Source organism: Meriones unguiculatus, chromosome 14, assembly GCF_030254825.1.
Source record: "Meriones unguiculatus strain TT.TT164.6M chromosome 14, Bangor_MerUng_6.1, whole genome shotgun sequence".
Lineage (NCBI taxonomy): Eukaryota > Metazoa > Chordata > Mammalia > Rodentia > Muridae > Meriones > Meriones unguiculatus.
Genome location: NC_083361.1, coordinates 90,783,577 through 90,810,603, shown reverse-complemented (window position 1 = coordinate 90,810,603; position 27,027 = coordinate 90,783,577). Strand labels below are relative to the sequence as shown.

At 42.8% G+C, this 27,027-nt stretch overlaps 1 protein-coding gene across 1 annotated transcript; it reads right to left on the bottom strand.

Annotated features, from left to right (window-relative positions):
* Positions 1-1,795: 1,795 nt before the first annotated feature.
* Positions 1,796-26,603, bottom strand: Olfml1 (olfactomedin like 1). Its single transcript, XM_021656418.2, has 3 exons — positions 26,080-26,603; positions 22,375-22,663; positions 1,796-4,567 (listed from the first exon to the last, which is right to left on the bottom strand). The coding sequence occupies exons 1-3, from the start codon at positions 26,206-26,208 to the stop codon at positions 3,777-3,779; spliced, it is 1,209 nt and encodes a 402-aa protein (XP_021512093.2). The 5' UTR covers positions 26,209-26,603; the 3' UTR covers positions 1,796-3,776.
* Positions 26,604-27,027: the final 424 nt, after the last annotated feature.

Below are 27,027 nucleotides of genomic sequence, written 5' to 3'. Positions count from 1 at the left end.
ACGGGGGCGGGGACCCCAGAGAGGCTTGTCCTGGAGTGTGACTCTCTGGCTGCTGGGGCCTTCCCCTAGGACCGCCCCTCTGCCCCCACTCCTCCTTCTCCCGCTCAGCTGTGGCCCACGAGGACCTAAGAGCCACAGTTCCAGTTCCACAGGAACTTGCTCCACCCCCAGGCAGGGCTCGCGTGCGGACTCAAACTCCGCCCATCCCAGAAGACCACGCCCCTCCTGGGACTAACCCACCGGTTGCACCTCGGTCTCTCACTCTTCCGGTAACCTGGGGCTCCGTGCCACTTCCTTTGTGCCCCACTGTACCCAGATCTCCTGAGCTTCTGTAATCTGTCAGCATTGCTCCCAGGACGCGGAAAGTGACGGCATGGAAGCTGGACGCTTGTGCGGAAAGAGGCAGTGAGGCGCATCGAAAACCACGTACACACACGGGCCGATGATGATCGCCTTGAGGTTGAGGGTGGTCTAAGGACTGCATTATTCCCAGTCTCAGCCTAGACCACCTCCACTTTGGCGGGCTCCATGTCACCCTTAAGCTCTGTCTAGGCTCAACCTCCGCGACCTCTCCTGGAGGTCCCTCTAGTGGCTGACAACCAAGGAAAAGCTCTGGTGCTGTCTTGTGAATAGCTGAAGACAGAACACACTCCCTGTGCCCAGCGAGGTCGGGTACAAATATGCCAAAGAAAATTGTGGTGCCTGCCCGTAAGGGCTGGATTTTCAAATACCAAAGGACTGCGCCCTGAAGAACGAGTCCCAGCACCTACCTCCAGCGCGCAAGCCTGCTGTTGTGTCACAGGTGCTTTCCCTACCGGGGCCTCCAAGAGTGGGTTGCTCAGTTTAGCAGCTAAAATCCCCAGGGCCCTCAGACGGCAGTGACACCGGGGACTCTGGCAGGAGTAACTACTAAGTTGGACTTCAGTTGGTTAGACCTGGAATGTTGACAGACGCTACAGGACACGTCTGTTTTTTGTTTGTTTGTTTGTTTGTTTCAAAGTTAGTCTAAAATTACTGGTGTGGTCAGAGGCTTGCATGTAAACAGAGCATAAACACTCTGGCAAACAGGTGCGTGAGCACTGCAGGGATGCAGCCAGCAGCAGAAGAAAGGCAAGGCCAGCAGAGGAAGGCTAGAGCCAGGGAGACTTGTGTCACAGCAGGACATCTCAGGTTCTTTCACTTCCTTAAAATAGCGGCTGAGAGGCCTTTGGAGCTTGTGCAGTTCACATGAGTTCATGTGCGATCCTAGGGCAGTTCCAAATCCCACTCATAGTATCTTGCCCAGTCCCCCAGAAACTGCCCATTTCCTCTGAACTATACAACTGTTTTGTAAAATCTGTATGAAATTGGCTTTCTCAAGCTTATGTGCAGTTTGGGAAGGAGCTTTAAAATTACAGATGCTTTCCTCCCACCTCCAGAGGGTCTGATCTAATGGTGTTGTTAAGTATAGCCTGGATATTAGGATTTTTAAAGTTCCCCAGGTGATTGACTCTGTGCAACAAAGTAAGAACCATTGGTCCGGGCCATAGAGACAGCATCAACCCTCATTTAAATCCAGCCAGACCAGAGCTGAACAGCACATGTGAAGATTGTGAAGCAGGTGTTCCAGGGCCTGCAGGCTGTTAGGAAAAGTAGCAAAGAGCAGGTCCTTCCTAAAGAAAACTTCTTCACCTAAGAGAAATATTCTACCTGTGGGGATTCGGTGTACCAGGGTGAGCAGTTTGAGATAGGTATATCTTGCAGACAGGTAACATGACTTTACCCATAGAGCAGGTGTTAACCCAGGACTCATGGAGTGGGTATATCAGGTTTATTCATTCATATCTGCCTTATTCTGCAAAAGATTTGGGCTCTCGGGGCCATTCCATCAGAAATGTGGATCATTCCACTCTGCCAATGGTCTACTCAGATGGTATGGGGGTGGATCTCTCTTCACTGCCTGTGGTCTCAGACTAGAGTTGACAAAGACAGAAGACAGAGAAACAGCTGCAAGCGCACAAAGCAAGCCTTCTCATATGACCAACCTGGAAAGGCAGGGACCTCAGCACATGACACAGGCTGGCACTGCAGCCTCACTTGTGACCTAGACTCAGCCAAATGGGACACACATGTGGGAAACACTCTGAAGAAGAGCCCCTCTCAAGAGTAGCACTCCCTCTGTAATGCCTAGCATGCCTGCTTGTGGCAAAGCAGCTTGTCTGCTATCTGGCTTCCATCCAGACAAGGACATTTACCAAGGGCCTTCCTGTGTTAGGGATCATTCACAGTTAAGCCTGGCACAGATAATACTGGAATGCTTTTGTGATGAGGGGATGTAGGCAAATAGAACCTAATAAGATTGTTTGCTTAATCTCACTTTTATTGAAAGCAAGAAGAAAGAAGTAGGCAAAACAGAAAGACAAGATGAGGCTAGAGTTGCATCCTTATCCTTGGGATGGTTTTCTAGAGAAAGGAGACTTTGAAAGACCTATAAGAAGACCTTGTGCAGATATGAAAACTAGCTAAGGGGCAGACTACTATTTTCAGGCTGAACTGATGGACACATTGATTAAGGATAGGTGGATAAAAGTATGTAATTGATACTTCCTTGGATAATAAAAATACTATAAGATTTGTGGTCTTTCCTAGCTCTTTGATTTTGTAGCTTGCTACTTTGAATAACTCACCTGAACTCTCATATCTAGCTTAGCAACTATAAAGACTTATACATACCTCACAAAGGTAAAAAAGAGAATTAAGCAGTGTAAAAAAGCTTTGTAAGCTTTGTAAAGTAACATCCAACAAGTCATGGCTTTACTTTGTTACTATATGGACTTGGCTTGGCAGAAGGGCAAGGCTACAGGAAGTAAAAATTAAACATCAACAGAAAATAGTGCTTACTGGGTATTGTGGTTTAAATGTGGAAAGTGCCCCCTAGGCTCGTGTGTTTGAAAACTTGGTTCCCAGCTGGTTGCAGACTGTGAAAATGAGGCCTAACTGGAGGTGCTAAGTTACTATGAGGAAAAACCTTGACATTTCTTAGTGCAGCCTCTCTTCTGGTCATGCTCCTGCTACCACACTTTCACTACTACCATAATGGCCTATATCCATTTAAAAACAAAACAAAACAGGGTCTCACTGTGGAGCCCTGGTTGGCCTGTAACTCACCATGTAAAGCAGGTTGGCCTCGAACTCACAGATATCCACCTTCCTCTGCTTCCCAAATGCTGGAGTTGAAGATGTGTACCACCGTGCCTGGTTCCCCTTAAAAACTGTAAGCTGCCATAAACCTTTTCTTTCTTACATTACTTACTATCAGGTATTTGGTCATAGCAACAAGAAATGTAACTAATACATTTGGACCAAGAAAAAAATCTTTATAAGCGTTTGAAAAAGAGGACAGAGCCTGAGTGAAGGCCAGAGAGAAAAATCAATGAGTTTCACGGGTGGCAAGATCCTAATTGCTGGATGGAGAATACAGTAGAGTCAGAAAAAAATGCTGGAAGGCAAAAAGGAAAGATTGGGAATTAGACCAGATGGAGGAGGCCTTACACCCCATTGGATTTGGATGAAGTCAGGGTGTTGGTAAAAACTTCTGAATGATGGCCTCATCTGTGCTTTCAAAAGATATGTAAGGCAGTGACATCTGGGAAAGGAAGACTGTGTATCTCAACTTTTGGAACCTATTCTTGTGTGCATCTTGAGGGATAGATACTGCATTGTAAAGGGGGCTGTGATTTCAGTGTCCTGGAAAACCACTGCCCAAGCCACACAAAATTCCTTCCAGGCTGCCATAACTACTCCAGAGGCAGCTTTTTCTTTGTCTGGAGTTTGTAAATGATCTGATTGCCTTCATTCCAGGCATACAGCTGCTTATCTCTGGGGTTGTAATGGATCATGGAGTGACTTCTCGGCCGCCTGGGGAAGAACAAATTGGGCAGATACTCCTCCCTGACAGTACCCAGTGGATCATAAACACAGGTGACCCGATGAGGGCCCTGGCCACCAGAACTGTAGACCACATAGAGAACTCCACACAAGAGGAATGAAGCTTCAGCATCCTGGCTTCTACAGGGTGTGTTCCATGAGTGCTCTATTCCCAACGTGTCAGGCTCAATTTTTGTGAGAACCAAATGGCCTTGGATACCTGGTCCTGAGTGAATGGCCCAGAGCCCATGTTCATCCACGGCTAAGTCAATGTAAGTGGATAGGGAGTGTTGATAGATGGGCGCTCGGCCTGCCCCTCCCGGAAGAAGCATCCTGTCTTCCACAGTCTTCTTCTGCAGATTATATTTAATTATCTCATTAGAAGTCCCTTGGTTGTGAAAAAATAGAAAGCTTTTGTAGATCACCTGCCCTGATCCCTGCCAGGAAAGTGGTAAGATTAGCTTCCGGGGGCCAGGCTTGGTGCTATCTTCCATGAATGCCCTCAAGTTTGCAAATTCCCAAACTGTGTTGTTTCTGGATCCAGCTAATAGATAGACTTTTGCAGAATTACTGCCAGCATCTTTCATCCAAGAGCCATCTGGGTCCACGCTTTTCTTCACTATTTTCAGAGACTTTATACCCATCAGCATGTTGTCACAGCCTGGCCAGACAGGAGAAAGGGGACAGGTTATTTAGAATACTCACTACAGCTGAAGAATCCTGCTTTCCTTCAGACCAAATACTATCAGAGAACATTCTCATTTCTACTAGGATACTATGACCTCTGAAAGAAAAGTTTCCCTTGGAAACCCTAGAGCAAAGAGGGACAACTTAGGCATGAACTCCTTTGAAAAACATCATTAGACATAAACTGCCTCCATTTCCTGTCCCTTACTTATAGCAGAATTAGAAGAACCTGTGTTATTTCTGCTTTCCATGAGCAATATAATCACAGTATTCTGAAAACATTCTGTCCTAGCTTCTAGATTCCTTAACCAATTACCCTATAAACTTTAATTTATTTTTCTTCATAACTAGCTCCTTAGTTTTAACTTATATGCATCTTATTTGTTATGCTTTAAATATCACGGCCAGGCATAGTGTGTATGCTCTGGAGGCAGAGGCAGGCTGCTCTTTGTGATTCTGTGACCATCTTGGTCTGTATAGCAGTTCCGTGCCAGCCAGGGCTACACAGTAAGATACTGTCTTACTAACAAGTGAGCATCTCCAACTAGCTAACACTTTCTGGATACTTCATCTTCTGCACTATTTCGGCCTCAGCTTCTCTGACAGAACAATCTATATTTTCCATATTTACTTTCTTACCTCCCATTCTCACTTTACAACAGAATCTGTTCTTGATTATGCTACTAGGGAGCTCCTAACTGATAATTCCTTCCCCTCTTTTATATAGGCACGTTACTTTGTTTTCTGTAATATGACAGCATCAATCAGTTCCTTTCCCTATGCCTTCTCCCCTACCTTTGTTTCTGTATGTATCTTCTGTTTCTCCTCTGACAGTAGTGTGGCAGAGCTCATGATCTATGCTCCTCCAATCCCATTTCAATTCCCTCTTTCTCATCGTACATGAAACCACATTTCATAGTCTGCTCTGCGGTTAGGCTGCACATCCTGACTTGTTTTCACCTGATGGGATATGGACAGGCATGGTATAAAGCATCTCCCATGTGGCCCTTAAGTATGCTATCTTCTAGATGATCTTAGTTGCTTAAAATCATCATAGTGACCATGTTCAAGAGGTCAGCACTATCGGTCATTTCAAGAAAAGTAGGTCATTAGTTCTAATTTTGTACTTTTTTGTGGGTCTCTTTAAATTTGGCCAAGAACCCACTGTTAGGGATCTCACAGACCACAGGGATGAACCGATTCTTATTATTTTGCCAAGTGGATATAGATTCAAACTACTCTCTAAACTGCTGTCTCTATACCTAGCTGTTAGTGCAGCTCTCGGACATCACCAGAGTACTTTCTTTGTGCTGTAGAAGATGGTTAATATATTTACAACTGGCCAGTGCGCAGAGAATAAGTATCTGGGGGCTGCTCGGCCACAAATGGGACATCTATATTATACTCCCTGATGGGTTTGGCTCCTGCTAGGTCAACCATGCTCCAGTGATAGCCCCATATCCAGGAGCACATGGGCAATACAAATTGGACTTGAGGGATTGTAATATTTTTTTTTCTCTGTGTAGCCTTGCCTGTCCTGGACTCACTTTATAGACCAGGCTGGCCTTGAACTCACAGTGATCCTCCTGCCTCTGCCTCCCTGAGTACTGGGATTAAAGGCTGTAATAATTTTTAAAGTGTATAAGGAGGTGGGTAGGGGGTAGATCTTGGGTTGAGCTGACAGGGCTTGGGAGAAGTAGGAATGAATATGATCAAAATACATTGTATGAATCATATATGAATTTATCAAAGAAACAATTAAAACATTATATTAAAGTTTTTTGCAAGACCCAATCAAACACTCAACTATACATTTCACCTTCTACTACCTACTCTTCTTCAAACACAAGTCATCATTTTTTGCCTAGGTCACTACAAATGTATCTAATTTCTCCTTGATTTTACACTTGCTTGTTCATCTTCATGTCAAATATACTTTCCACAAAGATGTAGGAGTGACCTGGCATGTTAAGCTTTATCGCCTTCTCAGTTACACTTAGACTGTCTTAATCTGCCCTGACCTATACGTCTGTGCAGTGTGGCCCTTGTTTATCATTAGGGCTCTGTCCTCTGTGGCTCACTGTGTTGTGATTATGTAGCTTTCTTTATGTTTTGTGAGCATGCCAGTTTTCTTTTTGCCTCTTCTACCCGGAACACTCTTTTATTTTCTTAAACTTTGCACAGTGAATTGGCTCCCATTCATTCTTCAGGTAACTCATACCCACACCCCTTGGTCTCACTACATAGCACAGAATAGACTCAAACTCACAAGTACTAGGATTGTATGCATGCAGCACCATAGCTGGCCAAGTCTCACTTCCAGTATCAACTCCTTAATGGGCTCCTCCTTTCTTTCAGACCATTCATTACACTGTAAACTGCTTTATCTGTGTCTTTACCAGCTTATGGTCCACCTCCCTCACAAGACTCTCCAGAAACAGGCTTCATCTTCATCTTTAGTGTTGTACCCAGATGCCTAATTCAACACTTTGAGGATTCAGTAAATGGCAAGTAAATGAAGAAAATAAAAAACTCAGATGTTTTCCTAGGATCTAAACAGCGTAGCACCTTCTGGGTTCTGACCGCAGACCATTCTTAAGAAAATAGTCATTCATAAGCACTCCAAAGCTTTTAAGATACTTTCAAATCCATTATTCCATTATGAATCCTGGGTTTTCTGACAAGAACACATGGAATGGAGACCAGGCTTAGCTAGCTGGACAGAGACAACTCCTAGGAAATCAGTTCTTCAGGTGGAGGCACAGAGGCCTCATCTGACTTATACTGTGACAGATGCCAGCTATGGAGGAGAGCTTCAGAAGATTCTCAGCCACCGTGTCCTCCTAACATGATCCAACAATGTGATGGTTTACTTTGCTGTGTTAACATTGTTGTGGGTGACCCGGCTATAGGAAGCTTAAACATTGAAGGCACAGATGCAGAGGATCCTCCACTGTACTGAACTACTGGAGGCTGCAGGAATGTGTGAAACAAGGGGAACAGCCCCCTGACTCTCAGATGCCATCTCTTCTCTAACACATCTGAACCTGGCTGAGGTGAAGCCACTGCTCTTCCTTGATCTGTGCCAATCACCAAAGAGAAGGGTATGAGGCTTTCATCTCAAGTAACCATAGAGTAATTGTATAGGGGAGGAGGAGAGGGTCGGTGGGTTCCTAGAGATATCCATGTGATATTCCATGTTAAAAAACAAGTCCCTCTAGAACCCCTGCACAGATGTAGCCCATGGCAGTTCAGTGTCCAAGTGGGTTCCCTAGTAAGGGAAACAGGGGCTGTCTCTGACATGAACTGATCGGCCTGCTCTTTGATCACCTCCCCCTGAAGGGGGAACAGCCTTACCAGGCCACAGAGGAACACAATGCAGCCAGTCCTGATGAGACCTGATAGACTAGGATCAGAAGGAAGGGGAGGAGGACCTCCTCTATCAGTGGATTGATTGGTGGAGGGACATGGGTAGAGAAGAGGGAGAAAAGGTGGGATTGGGAAGGGAGGAGGGAGGGAGTTATAGGTGGGAAACAACGTGAATAAACTGTAATTAATAAAAATATAAAGAAAAAAGGAAAAAAAAAGAACAAGTCCCAGGGTTAGGGAAGCTATTAAATATCTTACAAATACTTGGAATATGTTTGGTACTGCGATGCATAATTTCATCATAATTTATATAATTCTTATAAGTTGCCATGACAAGTATTTTTAATTAATTTATTTATTTTATTAATTGCAGTTTATTTACTTTGTACCCCAGCTGTAGCCCCCTCTCATCCCCTCCCAATCCCACCCCCTTCCCTCTTCTTCTCCCATACCCCTCCCAAGTCCACTGATAAGGGCGATCCTTCTCCCCTTCCTCTTTGATTCTAGCCTATCAGGTCTCATCAGGACTGGCTGCATTATCTTCCTCTGTGGCCTGGTAAGGACCCCCTCAGGGGAACATGACAAATATTTTAATCACTAGTTTCTAAGTGAAAAAAGTTAAGGCTTGCCTTAGTTTCTGGGAGAGGCTTCTGAACTCAGAGTTGGGAGCCAGGACACTCCCAGGCAGCCTCAGAGACAGATCAATGTGATAGGAAGGGTTGGGGAGCCATGTTTCCTTGTGTGCCCAAAGAAGGACTAGTGAAGGCAATGGGCTCCCAAATGTGACAGGCCATCTCCCTTCAGTAGGTGGCCACCACAGTGCCTGTCACTCCTGCTAGGTAAGGACAGACTTGAAGCTGAGCAATTTAACGACTGTGTCTTAGAATGAGGAACATTTGTTTCTTGTCTATAGAGACAAACAAAAAACCCATTCATTTACAATACAGAAGGGCAGGGCCTAGGGATGCAGATGAGTTGACAGAGTACCTGCCTTCCATGCATGAAGCCCTGGGTTGAATCCTCACTACTGCATAAAACTGAGCATGATAGCATGGACCTATAATCCTAGCACTTGAGAGGTAGAAACAGGAGAATAAGAATTTCAAGATCATATTGAACTATACAGCAATTTGGATGCCAGTCTGGGCTACATGAGATCTTGTCTCTAAAAATGCAAAAACAAACAAACAAACAAAACAGAAGAGAGGCAGTTGTGGAGTGGCAGTCTTATGATCCCAGCACTTGAAGGGCAGACCCAAGAAGATTACAAGTTTGAGGACAGCATGGACTACACTGTAAATTGCAAGCCCACCTGAGTTACAGGATAACCTGGGCTTCAAAATGAGACCCTGTCTAAAAATTAAATTTAAATTTAATTTAAATTTAAACTGTAGAAGGAATGAGCATTCATTTTCCTCCTTCTCTTTCTATTCCCCCTTCTTAATCCAGAGTTCTTAGAGAGATAACAAAACAAGAATGTGTTGATGTATATTTTTGATTAAGGACTTAAAAAAATGTTATCTAAGGGGAAAAAATGAAAACAATTTCCCCATATCTTTCTGCTACTTCTATTCCTTCAGATTTAGATGAAGCTCAAGACTTGGTTTCTGAGACCTGGGGGCTCTAGACACAAGTCTTTGAACTTCCTTTTGTTTATCCAGCCTTCATTCTGCTAGCCCTAAAACTCTAAGTTCAGGCTAGGTGCTTTCTATTCTTTTATCAAGGATAATCTTCTAAAACTGTAAAAGTTAGGGAGCATACATTTCCAGTGTCCCAGTAAAAGGGAACATTAAAATTACCTCTTGTTTCTCTTGGAAATGGATAATTAGCCTTAGGAAATAGTTGAGAAAATATTGGAAATAATAAATCAAAACAACTTGAGTCCAACTAAGATGCTGATTATTTAACAGAGACAATGGCATGCAAAGGTTCCACCTGCAAACCAGGACACTGAAATGTGTTTCTCCCCCCAGGCAAAATTTCAGACAAGCAATTGGGGTAGAATTTAGCTCTCAATGAATTTATACAAATATCACTTATTTGAATCTTTAAAAACACTTCCCTCCTTATTAATAACACTTGCTGGACCTGGAAGACTTGTTCCTCCATTGTTGACTCAGTCTGACATTAGAGACATTGGCTCCTTTCATGTAGAAAAATGGAGGTAGGGACCAGAGGGGACTTGGAGGTAGAGTGATGGACATAGGGAAGCTAAGCAGTGGGTTTTGAAGTGTAGCCCAGGGGGCTAGAGACATGGTTCAGTGGTTAAGAGCACTGTGTGCTCTTCCAAAAGACCGGGGTTCACTTCCCAGCACCCACATGGCAGCTCACACCTGTCTCTACCACCAATTCCAAGGGATCTGACACCTTCACATGAATGCACATAAAATAAAAGTAAATAAATTATTAAAAAATAAATAAGTGTAGTCCAGATTCAAGATACTAATACTGTCAGGCATGGATTTAAGAGACAAACAGAGGGTGACTGGTTAGACTGAGGTAGCCAGGTGATGACAATAAACCAAGACTCAAGAAGGGAGAGTGTGATGGTTATGCATATCTTTAATCCCAGCACTCAGGAGGCAGAGGCAGGTGGATCTTTGAGTTCAAGGCCAGCCTGGTCTACAGAGAAAGTTCCCAGAGAGCCAGGCCTACATGGAGAAAACCAGTCCCAAAAATACCAAAAATAACAACAACAAAAAAACAAAAAAAAAACAAAAAAAAAAAAGAAGGAAGACAAATACATGAGACAGAAGCAGAAAAGGACTAGTAAATTTCCTTGGTGAGGGTCCATTAAAAAGAGGGGACTTCTCTTAGAGGCATGAGCATTTTTCACCACTCTACGAAATTTTGTCATAAATCTTGACTCTTTCAAGCCTAACTCTTGCTCTAGTTAATAAGTGGTTTCATCTGTGTAGCCCTGTTTCAGGATGGGTTCTATGGTTGTCTGAATGAGAATGACACCTGTGTCTGAATAGTTGCTCCCCAGTTGGTGAACTGTTTGGGAAGAATTAGGAGATGTGGTCTTGTTGGAGCTGTGTCACTGGGCTTTGAGGTTTCAAAAGTCCATGCCATTTCCAATTAGTTCTCTCTCTGCCTCTTGCTGTGGATCAGATATAACCTCTCAGCTACTGCTCCAAGGGTCATGCCTGCCTGCTGACATGCTTCCCACCATGACGGTCATTGACTCATCTTCTAAAACTGGCAAGCCTAATTAGCTTTTTCTTCTACAAGTTGCTGTGGTCATGGTGTCTCTTGGCAGCAGTAGAAAAGTACCTCAGACAGGCATTATGTTGGACTAGATATTTCCTTACAAGTCTTCTCCTCCTTCAACCACTCCCGCACTTCCTCACCCTCCTTCTTTTCTCTTTTTTCTGCTTCTTACCTTCTTCTTCCTTATCTTCCACAATATATACCTGCCTCACTATTCAAACTCTTTCTGCTTATGAACCACACTTAGGAAACAGTTTCTGATAGTGCAGGTGTTTGACACTGCCCAAACTTGTGATCTCAATTCCTACTGTGCTCATGTAGAAAACAGATTAGCAGGGGCTGTTTCACTCTCTGGGTGCTCCAGTGGATAGATGGCAGGAAAGTAGAAAGGTTGCCCTTTGTGGGATGTTTCTCAGTAACCCACACTGACTTGGTATTGCTGGAGAGCTAAGCTATGTGTCTCATATTAGGGTACATTGTATGTGCTGCTCATGATGACCATGCGGAGCCCTTCAGCAAACACTTATTGCAGGTATTTCTAGGTTCCTACATTATTCAGTTGCTAAATTCAGAGTAGTTTAAGGTACCTAGAACCAAGCCTGGTCAGCTTTACTAGTGATGAGAAGTAGACTATGAGAAAGGAAACAGATTTGATCCATAATTCTTCACTAACTTAGGTTTATGTCATCCACCAGCAACAAGCAGAGAACATCAGAAAATTTTCTGGTTTTTTTGTTTTGTTTTGTTTCAGTACTGGGTATTGCACCAGGGTCTCACACATGCTAAGCAAATGTTCTACCACTAAGCTACATGCCAGCCCTCTTTTTCATTCATTCATTCATTCATTCATTCATTCATTCATTCATTCATGTATTTATTTATGTATTTAATAGCTCTACAGTGTTCTTCCTACATGTAGGCCTGAAGGCCAGAAGAGGGCACCAGATCTCATTATAGATGGTTGTGAGCCACCATGTGGTTTCTGGGAATTGAACTCAGGACCTTTGGAAGAGCACCCAATGCTCTTAACCTCTAAGCCATCGCTCCAGCCCCAGAAAAATTTTTGAATGTCAGGAAGATGGTCCAAACACTGAGCTTAAGTCCACTCAGCTTCTGCTGTGTGATTCCTATAGCTGGCCCCAAACATGGGCAAACTTTCTTCTGACACCATCTTCTAGAAGAGGCCAGCTCTTTATAACCTAATAGATTTTGTTCTCTTGAGTGTCTGATATGTTTTCATGATACATTACACACTCATCTGATGACATATTTATTGTTAGTATCTCTTCAATACAAAGTAAATATGGTGAGATTCAAGATTTTGTCATGGCTGTTTCATGCTTTATTTGTGTTCTTCCTAGAAGATTGGTTATAAATGTGGCAAAAATAAGTACCTGTAACTAAATTCAGCATGCTCTCTTTGGAGCCCTGAATAAATGGTTGTGTTTGTTTGTTTATTTTTGTTTGTTTGAGACATGGTTTCTCTGTGTAGCATTGGCTGTCCTGTCTTGCTTTGTAGACCAAGCTGGCCTCAAACTCACAGAGATCTGCCTGACTCTGCCTCCCCGAATGCTGGAATTATAGGTGCACCCTGAATAAGTTTTAAGATGGCAAACAAATTTCTGTGACTGTGAACTGCTGCTCAAGAGCATTGAGGCTGGTCAATATTTGTGTGAGGCAAAGCAGGGAATTGGCCAGTCATCTGGGACATTTCTGCTACTTTATATCAGGTATCTGTCTATTGCAACATCTCAAGCTTTCCAGGGTTATAAAGGTAAATTCCTTAATTTCATTTATTTATCATTTGTAGGCCAACATTGGTTATTGACTAAAAAGAAAATACATTGCTTTGTTTGGTTTTAATTTTTTTTAGATTTATTTATTTTATGTGTATGGGTGTTTTGCGTGTGTGTGTGTGTGTGTGTGTGTGTGTGTGTGTGTGTGTATGCCACATGCATGCTTGGTGTCTGTGGAGGTCAAAAGAAGACATATGATCCCCTGGAACTGGAGTCACAGATAAATGTGAACCATCATGTGGGAGCTGGGAACCAAACCTGTGTCTTTTCCAAGAGCAACAAGTGCTCTTGACCACTGAGCCATCTCTCCAGCCCACTTTTTGTTGTTGTTGTTGTTTGATTGTTTTTAAATAAGTTTCTTAGCAAACTAAAAAGGGTAGACATGTTCTTCATTCCTAGCTGTGACACTGACAGCATCTTCTTTTTGGTTAAGGAACAAAGTCATCTGACATTCCTATAAAGTAAGTGACACCTTCTCTCTTCTCCATCTTGTCTCACTGTGTCACCCACACCTCTGCCTGCACCTGTACCTACACACACTCACCTGCACCTGATCTCTGTAGTAGCATTCTTGCTGGTTCTGTTTCATTTCCTCAAACCCATCAATCAACAGGTACTTGTTCTCTGTTCTCACATACAAGTTTGCATAACTAAAAGCTGATCTTGCTCACTTTCTACTTCCATGACATCGAGACCCAAAACCCAGTGTGGATGCAACTAGAGTTTATAGTGGAAGGATGGAACCCGGAGCCAGAATTGGAATTTGCTTTGGTCAAAAGAATGTGGTAAAAGCAACCAAGCTAAGTCCTTGGGGGACGTCTGTCCTCTCTCTGAGACATCTGCATTTACCATAAGAATAAGGCCAGATCAGCCTGCAGGAGAGCCAGGTGGCATGTGGAGGACAACCAAGTCATCTCCTAAGTGGGCCTCCCCAACAAGTCACTCCTAGGCAATGTGCCAAGGATGGGAGAGGTGCAAGCAAGCAGCCCTGGCCCACATCAGCAGAACTTTCCTTCTACCCTGCAGACTCCTGAGAGATAAGAACTGGATGCTGCTTTAACTCACTAAATTTTGGAGTGATGTCTTGAGTGACATTAATGTTGCAAAAGATAGCTGATGTGGAGTAAGGGATTTCAGGCACAGAGCAGAGATGGAACCTGCATGCCTAGGGTGGTATGGACCCCTGGGTAGAGCAGAAATTTGGGGGAAGATTCTCTGAGCCACAGTGATTTTGTCTGGGAAAAAAAAAGTTGCAATAGTATCTGTAGAACAATAGTATCTATAGAATGAACACTGGACAACAGGAAAAAAAAGTTTAGTGTGATCCCAAACAGTTGCCTTCAGTTTCTAATAAAATACTTCAGGTAGAGCATACTGATCAACTTATTCTAGACACCATGATAGATTTTGGAAGCACAAAACCCATAATGCAGGCATGCATGGGTATATGTGTTATGTTTTTAACAAATCAGGTTAAATAAATAGCACAGAACACCAGGGGTGGGTGAAAACAAAGCTGATAAACACTAAAAATGGCTATTTGATTATTGGCTTCTCACCTTTATGATGAAAGAAAACATAATAAATATGATTTATACAGTATTTCTAGTTTTATTTAATCATCAGGCATTCCTTTTGTAGAGAAAAATTAAGTAAAGAAAGCTATGGTAGGAGAGGGCTGTAAAAAGCCCTTTTGTTTGTCTTGGGGTTTGCAGTTGCCATCAAGGGGATAAAGTGAACTTGTAACTCCAGTAAGATGACTCTGGTGGCAGCATAAGTCAGAGTTCTGGGATAGGGATAGATGGGGCCAGGGATGTCAGTGTCAGGGATGAGGGTCTGGGAGACCAGCTGTTCTGTTGTTTAACAGCCAATGTAGAGGGCCTGGAGCAGTAGCTGAGTCAGTAGAATGCTTGCCTAGCACGCACTAATTCCAGCAATGCACGGAACCAGACACTGGAGGCAAATAGAGGTAGGGGGATCAGAAGTTCAAGGCCATTCTCAGACACACAGCTAGCTCAAGACCATTGTCGGCTACATAAGGTCCTATATAAAAAATAAAACAGTAAATTAAGAAAAGGCAGGAGAATGAATTTGACTTTTCTTAGAGTCTAAATAGGTCAATCTTTTGTAAGATGGAATCATTGTCTTCGTTCTATGACCCACATTGAGATCAGAAATTTCTAGCATAGACATCTACTCTCAGGGCAGAAGGCTCCAAGCTCATATGCTTCCCTGACCACCCTTGACATTGCTTTGCTGGCTCTATTCATTACCTTCTATCTGCTCTCATACCTTTGATGTTGCCAGGATTCCTGTACCTGTGTCTAGAGTGACCTTTCTCAACCCTTTGTCTGAGCCATGGAGCTCCCACACTGATCAGTGCTCAGCCCTGCTTTGGAATGATGTGAGGGTCAGGCATATGTACATGCCCAGGGTTGGTTTGGATGCTGCCCTTGTTGTTTCTTTAGTTGTATGAGCTTGGGCAAACTGTCCTCTCATAGCCTTGTTTTTGTTTGTTTGTTTGTTTATATATATAGAATGGGGTAAGGGAGCATACCTTATTTACCATACCTTGTTGTCAATTACATGATAATTGTCATTAAGATACCTACGTCACTTGGACACTACCTATAATGTAATGCCAATAAATACCAGCTACCTTTTACATTACTCTCATTTGTTCAGCTGACAAATGGGAGCTTTTAGTATGGGGAGCTCAGATCTCCTCTGGTTCTTATCCCCTTCTTTCCATAGCATCCTTCTTGGCTTAAGATCTACAGAATAATTTGCTCCATGAACACATGAATCCCCATTCTACCACTGTGTTGCTGCATGTGCCTTTATTTGCTTAGGATGGCCTTAACCCCAGTCTCCATCTAATGAGCTCTTTTCTGTGATTAAAACTGATCCTGAGGGTTACTTTCTACTTTTGCAGTTCCATAACCTCTCATCTCCATGGCAACCTTGACCCTATGACCTAACATGTTTCTGTGACACCTTATATGTCCCTCCGTCAGAGAAATCCTCACTCTGGATTGTTAACTTCTGTGTATAGATTGCTTCTCTGCTTTATCATAAGTGGTTTTGAGAACAAAGATCATAGTCAGTGTTCTTTCTCTAATGCCTAGCACAAGTCCAAAATGTATCTGGAATTTAGTTAGACATTTTGTTGAACCTGTAAACAAATAGGTGAGAGAGAATGAATGAATACCAACTGGGACCAAAAGCTACGAGAGGTGACATGATTTGAGACTGTTTGTTGATGCTCAAATAGTACCTAGAAACAGCCTCACAAAACCCAGAACAGAAGAAGTACTATATACATAGACCTTTCTGGACTCTTAGAAATGCACTCTCTAAGGAATATATGTCCTGTGTTGCTGGCTGTGTGAATGCAGCAACAGTGGATTTGTGCACACATGCACACACACACACGCACAATCATGCTTATGATTGCCTACATTTCTGCCCTCAGACAGACCTCCAGTCTCCTCCCGTATAGTTAATACTTCTGTTACAAATTAGTTATGGTCCTCTCAATGTTTTGCTCTACACGTCAAGAACCAATGGACCTTGAGAGTTGCCTCACAGTCATGGTTTCTTCTGTGTTCAGTGAGTGGGGTATTTGTTTAGTTGTTTGTTTTTGTAGTGGGTTTGAATACAGCACGCAATTATCTACTTGGAATGTATTTCAGAGGCATTCAGATATTCAGCAGGCTTCTTGGAAATATGATCTAACGAAAGATATGAGCTATTTAACACAGCAGGGTGAGGGTTATGTGAGGCTACGCCCATGCTTCCTTGCAATAAAAAGAGCTGGGCTAGAGAAAAAAAATAAAATCTGTGATAATGGCTTGTTTTGACTGCCCTGAGAATTCTTCTTCAAAAGCTTCTTACAAGTTGAAAGGAGGTCAATACTTTTATCCACTCAAGAATGCAGCCTGTGGACTTTCAAAAAGCCTTCAGCTGGATAAATTCTAGGTGCTGGAGGTTGTGGTGCTGTGTGATAAACTGGCAAACACAAAAGGCAAAGTTTTATTTTAACAATGGTCTTAGCACATTGGGAATGACTTTAAAGTTCAAGTCAGTCATTTCTATTCTAAATCGTGTATGTGTGGGAAACAGGTAAGGATGGAGAGGGGGATAGACAGTTAAGATTTTATGAATTTCACTTAATCTCAAAACATTCCTGGGGTTGGAGACCCATATGAAAAAACAACTCATTTGGAAAAACAACTCAAAATAAAAGTGAAGGCTTTAAAACAGCAGAATAGGGAATGATTTGGTAAAAAAGCAACCTTAGCTGTTTTTCAGGGCTTGGCGTTTAGTAGTCATCTGAAAGATATCTGAAAGGAGAGGATCATTTTAACTAACATGCATTAGAATTCACCTGTATCTTGAGATACAAGATTGAATTTACCGAAGTGGTTGTTATCATCTATTCCTTAAAGGTTTCCCAAAGAAATGTTTTGTGACAGAATGTCTGAATGAAACCCTGTGGCCTGAGCCCTTGCTGACCCAGTTTGCCTGCATACAGGTGCTGACTTCATCATTTAGGATTTGAGTAAAAGCTGTGCAACTGGCCAAGAATATAGGAACAGCAGAATCTTCTAGAAAGACAAGTTCAGATAATTAGTAGCAAACAGTGGTAGGTAGAATTCCAAAATGGTCCCTGGGATAGTTAATTTGACAGTCAGCTTGATGGGATTTAAAATCAAAACGGAAGGCTGGAGAGATAGCTCAGGGGTTAAAGGCACTGGCTGATCTGGCAAAGGATCTGAGTTTTTTTTTTTTCTCAGCACCTGCATGGCAGCTCACAGCCTTCTGTAAACTCCAGTTCCAGGGTATCTGGCTGTTGTCTGACTTCTTTAGCATCAGGCATACCTGTGGTGCACTTCATACATGCAGGCAAAACATTTACATACAGAAAATAAATAGTAAAATAACATAAATAAGATCAAAATGGAGACAATTTTCTGGGTATGTCGGTGAGGACATTCTAGATTGAGCTCATAGAAGGACCTACTCTCAAGTGGGCAGCACCATTTTGTGGGCTGAGAGTCCTGGACTGTATAAAAAGGAGAAAGCAACCACTGGAGGATATAGCTCAGTGGTAGAGTTCAATCCAGCACTTGGAGAGGGAGGAAGGAGGAGAGGAAAGAGAGATTGATTGATTTGCTGTTCTGCACGTGCTGACTGTGAACACATTATAACCAACTACCCGCTGCTCCTGTCTCAGCCATGATGGATGATAAACCCCACCTCCAACTATAAAGCCAGAATAAACCCTTTCTTCCCAAAGCTGCTGTTCTCAGGTATTTTGTTGCTGCTATGAGACAAGTAACTAATGCAGCTCCCAGGTTCCCTTGTCCTGTGCATACTCCATACAACTTTCTCCCCAGCACATGGGCAGGAACTGGGCTTATGAGAGGGTGCATGTTGTGATCATATGATCTTGCAAGACAGAGTTCAGGGATTCTGCAATTAATAAGGCTCCAAATCAGTGGACTCAATTAATCAAGAGGATGACTATGATAGGCCTGGTATGATCAGATAAAAGTTCTTAGAAGAGGCATTAGGCACCTCTTGAAGAAAACAGTGCCCTCTCAAAGGTCTGCTTGTGGAGCCAGAGCTGGAGGAAGCTCCTGTTGAACAGAGTTAGAAAACTGACATGGCACAGGTACTACCAGAACAGTCTAGCAAAACTCACCACCATACCACTGCCACCACAATCACCACTGTCACCACCATCACCACTGTCACCACCATCACCACTGTCACCATCACCACTGCCACCACCATCACCACTGTCACCACCATCACCACTGTCACCACCATCACTGTCACCACTGTCACCACCATCACTGTCACCATCACCACTGTCACCACTGTCACCACCATCACTGTCACCACTGTCACCACCACCACTGTCACCACCACCACTGTCACCACCACTGTCACCACTGTCACCACCATCACCACTGTCACCACCATCACTGTCACTACCACCACTGTCACCATTGTCACCACCACCACCACTGTCACCACCACCACTGTCACCACCATCACTGTTACCACCATCACCACTGTCACCATCATCACCACTGTTACCACCACCACTACCACCGTCACTATCACCATTGTCACCACCACCACCACTGTCACCACCATCACCACTGTCACCACCATCACCACTGTCACCACCATCACCACTGTTGTTACCACCACCACCAAAAACAACAACAATAAAATAACAGGCACACCATAAAATATGCACAAGGCAGGGGAATAAGCTAGCTTATAACTATCATTCTAAGTTTAGCCTTGTCTGAAAATAATGGGTCATGTGCTGGTTAGGTTCTGTCAACTGAACACAAGCTAGAGTTACCAGCAAAGAGGGAACCTTTCTTGAGGAGTCATGTCCTTTCGATTGGACTATTGACAAGTCTATGGGGCATTTTCTTGACTGATGGCTGGTGAGGGATGCTCAAGCCCACTGTGGGTGGCACAAGCCCTGGGCAAGTGGTCTTGGGCTATATAAGAAAGTAGGTTGATCAAGCCATGAGGAGCAAACCAGTAAGCAGTGTGCCTGCGTGGTTCCTGTCTCTGCTCCTGCTTGAATTCCTGCCCTGACTTTTCTTACTAGTCGACTGTGAATACAATGTGTGAGTCAAATAGACCCTTTCTTTCCCAACTCGCTTTATCACAGCAATGGAGAAACAGACTAGAACAGGTCAGGCCAGAGGACCACTAATCACAAGGCTGTGACTGTTTTCAGAGTCCCCTGTCCTTAATCTAAGTTGTTCATGTCCTCTAGGAACAATTTCTTTGGCCTTCTCCCTCCAAGCTAGGTCCTTGTTCTACACTCCATGAATATTCCACGAATATATCAGGATCCTTGTAATGGTCTGGTAGAAGAAGAAGTTGAACATAAATAAAATACGTATGGTTGAGCATGTTAAATGCTCATATGTGCATCTGTATATGCACATGTAAACATATATATTTATTTACGTTATAACTGTATATAGATACTTTAGGAGGAACTGCAGTTAAGATTGGTTCAAGTCACTTTGCAAAAGGCCTTTTCTCTATAAAATTGGATATGTTTGCTGTTGCTAACAAATGGTGAACAGTACCAAAAAAGTACTATAGGGTGGAGTACTGTGATCTATGCTGAGTTGTGTAAAGGCCTGTGTGACAGTCATGGGGATCTAGGAAGCCAGAGAAGCAATGAGGAAACTGGCCCAGGATGCAGACATGTCCATCTAACAGTGGGAGGCAATGAGGGTTGGCTCGGCTTCAAATAGCTATTGCTGACCCAGAGCTGCAGAGGTGACAAGGCACATGAGTAGCAACTCCGAAAACACAGGCATCCAGTGTCTGTGGAGTGAGACTGAGGATGTGAGTTGAGAAAGCAAGAGCTGCAGTGTCAGGAACTCGGCTGCACTCTGAGCTCTGCAGACTTTGAGGTTCCCCCCATCCCTCTAGCTAGAGTACCCCGGGAACAGAAAAAGTTCAGGGACCCAGCTCTACAGACCCAGGTGGCCTGCCTGTGACCCTGTGTGAAAGTTCAGGTACAGTCTAGCTCCGAAAATATTAGTACCCACATCATGTTCTTAGATATCCCAGCCTCTAGAAAATGGCTAAGTAAACTAAGTAAATGTCCATTCTTTATAAATTACATCGTATGGTTCAGTTATAGCGACAGAAAACAAACAAAGAGGTAAGTGCTTGGGAAAAATTTTCAGGTCACATGTGTTTCCAAACTACTCTTGGGTTTTCTATCATAACAGATGTCACGCCAGTCAACTAATGACCTAAGCCCTAAACCTTCTCATTTATCTTTTACTTTCAGTTACCAAACCATGCGGATTTCAATTCTGAATAGCTTTTAATCTACCAGCTCTTTTCTGCTCTGTGACATTTCACGCTGGGTTGTCATTTGCTTAAATTACTTCAGAATTCTGCACTGGCCTCCCTTCTCCAGTTATATCATTTCCCTGTTAAGAATAAGTCAGCGGTTTCTCTAGTCATGTTCAACCTCCTTAGTGTAACACACGACATTTCATCATCTGTAGCCAGTGCCTGGAATAGTACCTCTCTAATAATCAGTGTTTGTCAGTAAATAAAGTGAAGAAATGAATGGATGGGGTGACTGTTGGCCTCAGCGCAGGGCATGATTAGAACTCCTTAGCTTCCTTTCCCTGTATTTCCTAGCCCTGCACAGTTTCCTCTCAGCCAGATTGATATAGACATGTTTATAGCTCATGCTATCACTTGAAGTGTCCTTAATGTTCAGTTCACTTAGAGAGATCTTCCCCATTTACTTTTTCTTTTTTTCCATTGAGACAAGGTCTCATGTAGATCCAGTTAACATTAAAGTTACCATGTACCTGAGGCTATCCTTAAACTGCTGATCCTCCTGCCTTCACCTCATGCTAGGGATGCAGCCCAGGTTTTCATGCATATAATGACCCAGAGGTTCTTAAAAGGATATTAAAATGCTGGAAAAGCAAAGGTGACCCCCAGTTTACGTTATTTCCCTGCTAGTTTCCCGAATTTGAAGTCATACAACTACACAAATTTGAAGTCATACAATTTCCTATTTTCAGTGATTTTTTTTTTAAGAATACAAAATATGTTTTTCTTACTGTTTCAATGAATAGACTCATGCATAGGAAAAAGACTGCTCAGCTGTGATGCTTATTATAATCGGAGCTAGTAGTAGTTATTTTGACAGTCTAGAACTGACGCTAACGGGTCACAAGATGGGACAAATTTCTGAATGCCACCAATCCCAGACAGCACACAATTGCAATGTGCGACAGTGCCCCGTCCTGAGGTTCAGCTGTCACAGTTTTTAGTTTCAGACTGTTGCTTGTTACATTGGCAGCAGCTCTCTGTTCCCAGAGTCCTTGGTGTAGCCCACACCAGCCTGCCATTCTCCCTAGAAAGAGCTGGGACCACATGGCTCTATTAAAATCTATCAGGAGAGGACCTGCAAGCTGCCTCTCAGACTGTAGACCTAGCCCTTCATGAGATCTTTAGAAACTCCCTGAGAAAGAAATGCCACTTTCTTGAAGTGAAGCTCTGTGGGACACTGGACCCTGTCAAGTTGCACCTCACACACACACACACACACAGTTCTCACTCATCACTTGATCACATCTTTTTTTGGGGGGGGGTTATATAGCCTTGGCTGTCCTGGACTCACTTTGTAGAGCTGGCTGGCCTCCAACTCACAGCGATCTGCCTGTCTCTGCCTCCCTGAGTGCTGGGATTAAAGGTGTGCACCACCACACCTGGCTTTCAAAAAAAAAATTTTTTTTTTTTTATCACACTTTCTACATCCCTCTAAGTGTGACAGGCCCTAGAAGACGTGGTAGAGGAATCCCCTTACTTGTGTTTAACAGAGTTCGGATCTTCTTTTCTTCTTCAGCTTCTTGAAGTATCTTTTCAGCCAGGGCCTTCTCGTCTGACTCAACGCAGATGTCGGCCTGGCGGAGGTACTCCAGGTAGTCTATCTCCTGCTGGGCACGCTCCACTCTCAGAGCAAGGTTATCCACGGCACTCTTATACTCGCTCGTGTGGCTCAGACACCTCCCCAGCATGAAAGAAATGTTTTTTGAGAATTCCTGGAAGTCTTGAATGTATGCTCTTGTTGTTTCTGTACATTTTTCCAGCCTTTGCTTCAAACAGACAATAAATTACCAAAGTTACCAAATTACTATAAATTATTTCAATTATTCAAGTACTATAAATATCTATCCTTCATAGAAAAGGATTATTAGATAATTATAAATAATCAGAAGGGGGAAATAGCCCATAATGCTAAATTGGTAAGTATTCCTGACATTTTGGTATACTAGTTTTTAAGTTTTCCAATGTATTTTGTAATATATATATATGTACATGTCATTTTCCTAAATATTTGTTTATTTTAACCTGTTATATTATAAACATTTAAATATCATTATTTTATATTATAAATATATTATTATATTATATATTATTATATCATTATAGCACACACTACAATTTTTTGTGTTGACTATATATTTTTTATTTTTAATTATACTTTATTTACTTTGTATGCCCCCTCTAGTTCCCTCCCTCCTCCACTCTCAATCCCTCCCTTCCTCCCCCTTCTCCACACACTCCCCTCCCCAAGTCCACTGGTAGGGAAGGGTTTCTTTTTCGTCCTTCTGATCCTAGTCTGTTAGGTCTCATCAGGAGTGGCTGCATTGTTTTCCTCTGTGGCCTGGTAAGGCTGCTCCCCGCTCAGGGGGAGGTGATCAAAGAGCAGGCCAATCAGTTCATGTGTTGCCTATATTTTTAAATTAACAAATGAAACTCCTATTTTAATTGTTATATATGTGATATTTTGATGTGGAATGGTTAAAGAAAGCAAGTTAACATATGTGTTTATTTTGCATATTTACTTCTGAGGTAATAAAAATCTATTCTCTTACTTTCTAGGTATGCAGTATACTGCTATTATCTATAGTAGTTATAGGTTCAATAGAGCTCTTGAACTTATTCTTTCTTTCATGTGTGTATGTGTACACATGAAGGCCACAAAGCAGTATCAGGTGTCTTCCATAGTTGTTTCAACCTCTTACGTTTTGAGGCAGTGTCTCTCATTGAATCTGAAGCTCACTGAATGCCTCGACTGACTGGCCAGAAGGCCCCAGAGAATTGCTTGCATTGGCCTCTGCAGCACTAGGCTTACAGATGGACATCACCACACCTTACTTTTTGTAAGTGCTGGGAATCTGAATGCAGGCCCTCATACTTGGGCAGTGCACTTTACTGTCTGAGCCATCTCCCTACCTCCAGAACTTATTCTAATTAAAATGTTGTACTCTTTGATTACTATCTCCTCATTCCTTATACTATCAGTTCATTGTTTTCAGATTAAATGTACAGTGAAATCATTCATTCTGTGTTTGTTTTCTTGTGGCTAGCTTATTTAACTTAGCATAAAATCTTACAAGTTAAAAAAAAATCTTACAAATTCATTTACAGTGTTGTGTATGACCTCCATACATAAAGGCTGAGCAACACTATTGTATATATGTACATATTATGTATCCATATGTAACATAATTTTAATAAGATGCAGCTTTTAATTAAATTGAAATCCCATTGTTTGTTTCATTAAACACCTTTAAATGCACATTTAGTTTTCAAAATTTTCACTCAATGTTAAAGAAAAATAACTGTGTATTTACATTTTTATGTCCTTAGTTATTTTCTTAGGCTAGATTTCCAGAAATAATTTCTATTCTCTTACATCTGGCATGGAGCTAAGGATATATATGAATATTTGGTGAGTGGAAGAATAAATGAGTGGAAATGGGATTACTGGATCACAGAGTTGATAGTTAAAGTTCACTTAGCAACGATAACCAAAACCTTCTTCCCAAATATACAACTTTTTACTCATAATAGTGTAGGGCACTTCCACTTGGAAGAGAAGAAGATAGAGACAGGAAAAGTGGCAGGGAGGAGGGGAGAGAGAGAGAGAATAGTATTAATAACTCCAAAGTCTCTATTCCGCATACCCCTCTCAGGACAGGCCCTGTATTCCTGGGTTGCTAAGCCTCTGTATTGGCCACCAGTGCCTGCCACCTGGGACTTGGCTTTGCCAGCAGGTAAGAACCTAGAGTCCAGGGAAGAACATATCTTTATTTTCTGTTGAACACATCTACAGAGCATATCCGGATCATCCAAATCCATAGTCAGGGCTGTGAAAGCCTTACTTTGTGTGTGATTCCCTAGTCTACAGACAAACTCTCACAGTACCAAAGGACAGTGCATAGGAGTTTAGCTAATGCTGAAGTCTGAGCACATTTTGGCATTTTAAGCAGGTGAGGTTGGCTGTGTGTCCAGAAAGAGCCCAAGGAGAGCAGTAAGAGGCTAGGGGCCTGGGAATGCTTTATCCTCAGCTTCCAAGCTGCTGGATGGACAATGTGAGAAAATGCACGTGGATTGCTCAGTGGTCTTATTTTACTGATACTATAACTAGAAGACTCCATCATTTGGACTTTCAGATTTTTCAGGAAAACACAGAAAAATAAATGTTTGAGATAAGAGGGTCTTTGAAGGAAGATGCATAATATGCCAATTTAAGTTTCACAAGAGCCATACATTCCAAGGTGGAAGGTTGCATTTGGAAACCTGACTGGCCTATAAAAGTATTGAATTTTGTTTATTTGTTTGTGTTTTGAGAAAGGGTCCTATGTAGTCTAAACTGGCCTCAAACTTTCTATTTAGCCAAAGATGACTCTGAAGCCCTTTGCCCATCTTGCCCAAGTGCTGATATTACAGGTACATCCCAACAACCTCTCTTATGCAGTGCTGAGCATTAAACCCAGGGTTCTTTGCATACTAGGTTAGCACTCTACCAACTGAGCTGTAACCCAAGGCTTTGCCTATTCTAATGAGGTAGAAGCTCAAACACTCTTGCTCTGCTTAACACTGCTGAAAAATCTCATTTCTAAGCCCAAGTCCAGTTAGGATTAAAAAGCAAAAATCTACAATGAGCCTCTGTGTATACTAACATATTTATAGGTTCTTAATAGTTAATCATAAAAAGGAAAAACAAAAGCTGGAATCAATTAGCATCCCAATACAGGGAAAGATGAAAACGTGACTACAGTTTTAATTTCATACTTTGAAGATTGAACTATTGGGTTTTAAATGTTCAACAAGTTGGAAATTACTTAGTGAGTCAGCCTACATTGAGTATGGATTAATGACCCAACATAAAATATTACCCAATTTCTCAGTGCTGAAATCTCTTGGTTAAATCTTCAGAATGTCATTTGAAATTAAACTCTATCACATTGTCCATTTTATAAGTGAGAAAAAAACCCAGGGCGAAGTATTAAGTGATGCCATGCTCAAGGTCTCCCCGTGGAGCAGTCTGGACTAAAGGTGGTATCCTTTGCTTTGAGGCTACGCATGTCTGTAAATGTAATCTTAACAGTAATTCATTCTGTATGTGGAAGACATGCATCCTAGCTGACAGGAGAATGGGGGCACGACAGAGTGACTTCCGAGAGGCATACTACGGGTGAAGGGAACACACGTCACCTACCTCCAAGACTTGGAAGCGCTGGTAGATGTAGTGTACCATGGCTGGGTCCTGGGCATGTTGCAGTGGGGGCAGAAAGGCTGCGAGGATGAGAACCACTGAAGCAGAAGCTCCCCGAAGCGCCACCATCATCCTGCCCACTCCCCAGGAGCTCTGGTTCTCTAAAGAGACTCAAAGGTTCAGGTGGTGAGCTCTGCTTTTCTGTCTGCTGCTGTGGCAATTCCTTGGAAAACAGCGCTTAGCACAGCCAGAGGGAACAAAGTCCGCTTGTTATTCTACCCAGTGCATGATCTCAGTTTCAAGCTGGTGATCAAGTCCAGCTGTTGGCAAGCCAGTCCCTGGAGGCCTTGCTTGCTCACTTGGTGCAGAGCTCTCACCGGACGCAGCATCTGCTGCCCTCAGCTTGGACATGCACAGACTCTCCAGGCTAGTGACTGCCTCATGCTTCCAGGTCTAGAGTGTATGGACTGGGTTAGGGATGGGGAGGTCTTCCCTCTCCTCCCTTCCCCTCCCCCAGCTCTTTTACTTTTGTTTCCTCCTCCCTAGTAGACTGTGCAGCCCAATCATAGGCCTAGCTCAACACGGCCACCCCCGCGAGTTCTCAGTGTTGGAATTTCAGTTCCGTTTCTGGCAGAAATTCCTAGGATCCTTTTCCAAGAAGTTCTGTTAGGAGACCCCACCTCTCTTTCCAGACTTCTCTTGCATTCTTGTAGCTCTTAAAGCTACATAGCAAGGAAATGTGAACACTGATCTATACCATCTCAGAACAGTGTACAGGGCTGCATTGCTCTGTGCTCAGAGAGGTGCAGTAGCCACAGGCCTGGCTACCCAGGCCGACAGCTGAGAATTGTCTGGATTGAGCTTTGAAACACGTGTTTCTATTTTTAGATTTTTTTTTTAACTTATGTGTGTGTATATACATGTAAGTGTGGGGGACCACTGTGGACAGAA